General features: G+C 48.8%; 1 protein-coding gene across 1 annotated transcript in view; it reads left to right on the forward strand.

Moving 5' to 3' along the window:
• The window catches only part of arnt2 (aryl-hydrocarbon receptor nuclear translocator 2), a 39,902-nt gene that overhangs the window by 18,052 nt on the left and 16,850 nt on the right, over positions 1-5,000 (forward strand). The window contains exons 6-8 of the mRNA XM_080843051.1: positions 156-258; positions 2,054-2,119; positions 2,960-3,045. Coding sequence (XP_080699177.1) covers positions 156-258; positions 2,054-2,119; positions 2,960-3,045 — 255 coding nt within the window. The remainder of the gene's footprint in view (positions 1-155; positions 259-2,053; positions 2,120-2,959; positions 3,046-5,000) is intronic.

Genomic DNA, 5,000 nt, shown 5'->3' on the forward strand with positions numbered 1-5,000 from the left:
AGCTACATGTGTATTCAAATAGCATGCAGCTACATGTGTATTCAAATACCATGCAGCTACATGTGTATGCAAATAGCATGCAGCTACATGTGTAAACATTGTGTATATAGTTGTATGCATGTGCCTTATGGGGTATTCTCTGGTCTCTGTTGCAGGTCGTATCCTGGACCTGAAGACGGGCACGGTGAAGAAGGAAGGGCAGCAGTCCTCCATGAGGATGTGCATGGGCTCCAGACGCTCCTTCATCTGCAGAATGAGGTAAGGATGGTGGCCGCTCTCTCCCCCATGGAAAGACTACAACAGAGACTAAAGCTTTCTCTTCTATTCTCTGCCTGTTGGAGTGATGGGGTTTGTGTCAAACTTGGTATTGATTCTCTGGTCTGCACTCTCTGGTACTCTGGTATGCATCCAGTGGGAATCCAGTGATGATCTGTTTGTGTGCTCAGATCAACATTTGTTGACTAAATACTCATTTTCTGATCATACCCCCCTGATCATACCGCCCCCCTCCTGTTCAGTAGCTAGCCTGCCTCTTGTTGACCAGTTTGCCTATATTAACACCCTCCTCTCCCTCCCCCCCCCCCCCCCCCCCCCCCCAAAAGGAAAGTCTCAAGGCAGAAAGGTTTTTACCATGCATGTACCAGTGTGCACCTTTTTATGAAGTATTTTTAGTTGGAGCATTCTAAGAAAACAGCGCCTTGATGCTTCTGCACCTGTATCAGCATGTAGGCAGTAGTTCTATTCACTCCAGTCTATTCAGGTTCTCTCTCTCTCTCTCTCTCTCTCTCTCTCTCTCTCTCTCTCTCTCTCTCTCTCTCCCTCTCTCCCCTCTCTCTCTCTCTCTCTCTCTCTCTCTCTCTCTCTCTCTCGCGCTTCCCTAAAGACGTTGCTGCTTTTCAGAATCTTCCCGCCAAGCACATCTGCTCGAGCTTTCAAGTTGATGAGTTGCGGCTCCACAAATCTGCATTATGTCCATATGGACATTCTTTGTCGTCAAATTCCCCTGTTGTCCGTAAAAAAGGATCATGAGTATTTATTGGAAACTTGAAGTCCCTTTCGGGGGGATGTTTCAAAGAAGGCTATTTTTTGACCATGAGGAATGAAATGAATTTCCTGAACTAGCAATTGTCCTCGGGTCCAATAAACCCGAAACCCCAGTGCCATGCGTGTTTTTGTCTCCATCTGTCACCCAGCAGTGTGCAGAGCAGATGATAATTGTGGTGTGGAAGAAAGAAAGGCACCAGGAATGCCTGCTCATGATTGAAGTGTGCTATTTTGGGCCGCTCCAAAATGGAAGCCACATGGGGAGGAAAGAACAGCTCAGCGCCGAGCACCTCCATGGGGAACATGCACCCAAAATGAAATGGAATCCTCCAAAAACATCATCCTCATCCTCCTTCTACTCCCCTGCAAACACCATTACGTATCGCTTACCTAAATCACTTCAGACATCCTGGCCCGGTTGTCCAAAAGAACATTTGTGGTTGTGTTTCTCGTGTGCACTGTAAACACGCGTGCCTCGCATTCGTGAGTTGTGAACAAGCTTTTTGGACGACCTTTTTGGAGAGTGTGGGGGTGGGGGAGTGTGCTCTCGCATGCTTGTCTCCAGACCAAGAATGATGGAAGAATGATGCGCTCATGTTCATCTTTATACTGAGTTCAGACAAGCACACTCATGTATACTGTGTCTCGCAACACTCAAAAACACATTGTCAATATCTTTCTTTCTTTTTTTCTTTCTTTCTCTCTTTCTCTGTCTCTCTCTCTTACTCTATCTCTCTCCTTCTCTCTCCCTCTATTTCTCTCTCTCTCTCTCTCTCTCTCTCTCTCTCCCTCTCCACTCACACAGACATGACTCTGATATTGATCTAACTCTGTTTGCAGGTGTGCAACCCTCAAAAACACATTGTCAATTTTCTTTCTTTCTTTCTCTCTTTCTTTCTCTCTCTCTCTCTCTCTCTCTCTTACTCTCTCTCTCTCCTTCTCTCTCTCTCTCTCTCTCTCTCTCTCTCGCACAGATATGACTCTGATATTGATCTAACTCTGTTTGCAGGTGTGGGAACGCTCCTCTGGATCACATCTCTATTAACCGGCTGTCCAACATGAGGAAGAGATACAGGTGAGAGAGCACAAGCCCACACGCTCATCGGCCCCAGATAGCTGTCTACTTGGGAAAGGAAACGAGCCACAGAGTCTCCCGCTATCTGGGCCAGATCCTCACATCCCCTCGAGAAGCCACGGAGCCTCTCCTCTCCCTCTGTGCCCCAGCATGCAACTCTCATCCCCCATACCAAAATAACAAGCACCAAATCAATACCGTGATGCAATGCATGTGTAATTTTTCAGGCCCAGCTAAAAGCTCTGTGATGTATTTTTTTTTTTTTAACAGAAGAAATGCTAAATGCTTCGGGGGAGGTTATTTTTCAGTGCTTACTTTGGGTCCTATTTCACTAGGAGAGATACATATTTTAAAATCCCTGTATGCTTTTTTTTTGTTCTGCGCTTTGCACGTCCTCCGTGCACTTTCCCAGAAGCCTTTTTGCCGAGGAATTTACCGGCAGTGTGTTCTTTCCTCCTGTCTCCTCCTCCCTGAGTGACCTCTCAACCCTGATACGTCTGATTTACCCATTGGGACATGGAGCCCCCGTGCCCCCTCAGATAAACGTGTTTACGTGTACGGTGACAGTAGTGGAATGCAGATGTCAGTGTCTGCGCTCAGACAGGGTTTAAATGGGGATTACACTATCAGCATGATTGAGAAAATGTACGTTGGGATCTTCCAAACTGTTCAAACATGCTCAGTCTGCATATCTTGGTTCAGTAAAGGGGGTGAGGAGTTGAGTGTGTGTCTCACTATTTCTCCATCTTTCTCTCTCCCTTTCCTCTCTCTCTCTCTCTCTCTCTCTCTCTCTCTCTCTCTCTCTCTCTCTCTCTCTCTCTGTTTATTTCGCTCTTGCAGGAATGGCTTAGGGCCTTCTAAAGAGGGTGAGGGGCAGTACTCTGTGGTTCACTGTACCGGCTACATCAAAGCCTGGCCGCCAGCAGGTATTTACCACTCTCCTATACCATTTTCTGACCCCCCTATCCGCCTACATACCCCCCCCCCACAAACACACACACACACACACACACACACACACACACACACATCCCCAGTCCTCTCATTCTGCCGTCATTAACCCGAGGCAGCTGTCGGCCCTCGTACAATGTGTCTGTTTCGGATCACGTCCATCGACAGCGTCAGCCCCCACACATCAGCCCCTATCTGCAGTCCCATCGCAAACGCCCTAAAGCAGCCCCCCCCCCCCCCCCCCCCCTCTCACACCCACCCACATTGCCTCAACCAGCAGCCTTCACCTGGAGTTCTGTCGTGTCAGATGTTTGATGGCAGGTGGGCTGCTCAGGCGTCCCAGACCATAGGGCACTGGAGCAGGAGATCCAGCAGGGAAGGCTCCCTGTCCCAGTGCTGACAGAGACACGCAAGGCCTCCCGCATTCTACAATCCTCACCAGCACTCCACCAGGTGTCTGGATGGGGGGGTGACGGTGCTAGTCGGAGGGGGGGGGGGGGGGGGCTTTGGGAGTTGAGCAATGCTTGCGCTGTACAGAGCAGCGTGAAATCAACTTCATTGCTCTGTGGCTGGGGATTTGGGATTAATTCCAGGTATCACATAAACACGTCTCATGCGCATGGAAATGGATCACACATGTGCCGTTTCCTGTGCGTCGACAGAAATAGCTCGCTTGGTTCGAATTGGAATCACGAATTGCCCACCAGTTGACTTCGGTTAGACTGTCAACAGGAAAGGCATTCCTAATGACCCCTCTGTCTGGAATTTTAATACAAGTCAGTCCCGGGCATTGTTTTGGTTGAGGAATTAAGCTTGAGTTGATTTTTCGGAATGCTTTCGAGCCTTTTTCAAACTCATTGTACGGACAGACTTGAGCTCAGACTCGGAGATGGAAGAGATGTGAGGGGTCTCCTGGAACGCACCAAAAGGTTGATGGGAGGGCTTCACACGTTGACCTACGCATGCCACAACTGCTTTCTGTTAGCGTAAACATGAGTTATTACCCCCGTACAGACGCGCGGTTTCTATAGGAGGCTTTTTTGGCCGTGGGTCTGCCACACACATTTACATCGCACTCGCTAACCCTGCCTTTGAGCACGCATGGCTCTAGCGTGAGCAAAACATTGCCTCTTGTTTCCATCCCACCAGAACACAGTCAAGCCAAAAATTCCTGCTTAATTCGCATTCCTATCAGGAAGGCCCCCCTCTCTCTCTCTGGGGTATCCATCATCATCATCACTATCACTGTCCCGCGGTGGTGTGGAGGGGCTTCTGCGGTCCGACAAAAATGGTCTTGTTATGCTCCGCTCTCAACGCAGCAGCAGCACAGTCATCCACACAGACGCGGGGTTCGAGGAATTATTTTCTCCGGCGCACCTCTGGCGCTTTTAAGTCTCTCCAAATCAGATTGCAACAAATCGCGTCCAGCGCTCAACTCCTGACCCTGTTGACAGGTTACTCCCTCCGGAGGGGAGAGTGGTGGTGGTGGAGAGGGAGGGAGGGAGTGTTTCTCTGCAGGCAGCGGAGTCCTAGGCCTGGGCAGATTACGCTGGCACTTGAGCCCCCCTCCACATAATTAAAAAGAGATTAGATATGTTCTGAGGGCCCAGTCCTCACTGACATTCAGAGGGGTGGCAGCTGACAGCACTCGAGCCATTTGTCATATTGATGATATTGTTGCTGTTTTTTTTCTTTCTCTTCTTTGTGTCGCTTGTTTTTCTTTCTTCTTTTCATTCCCAGTCTTAACACTGTGTCTCTGTTTGAGGGAAATGATCTCAGCACTAATGAGAAAGCAAGTGGATTTTTTTTTATGTCTGGGGGAGGCTGAAGAATAAACAGGATATGAAGACCATTTGACTTTTTGCAGTCATACAATCCTGGGGTTGTCATTTATATTCCCCATTGTTGCCGTGTTATGAAACGGTTTCCT

This window comes from Sprattus sprattus (genome assembly GCF_963457725.1).
Source record: "Sprattus sprattus genome assembly, chromosome: 8".
Taxonomy (NCBI): domain Eukaryota; kingdom Metazoa; phylum Chordata; class Actinopteri; order Clupeiformes; family Clupeidae; genus Sprattus; species Sprattus sprattus.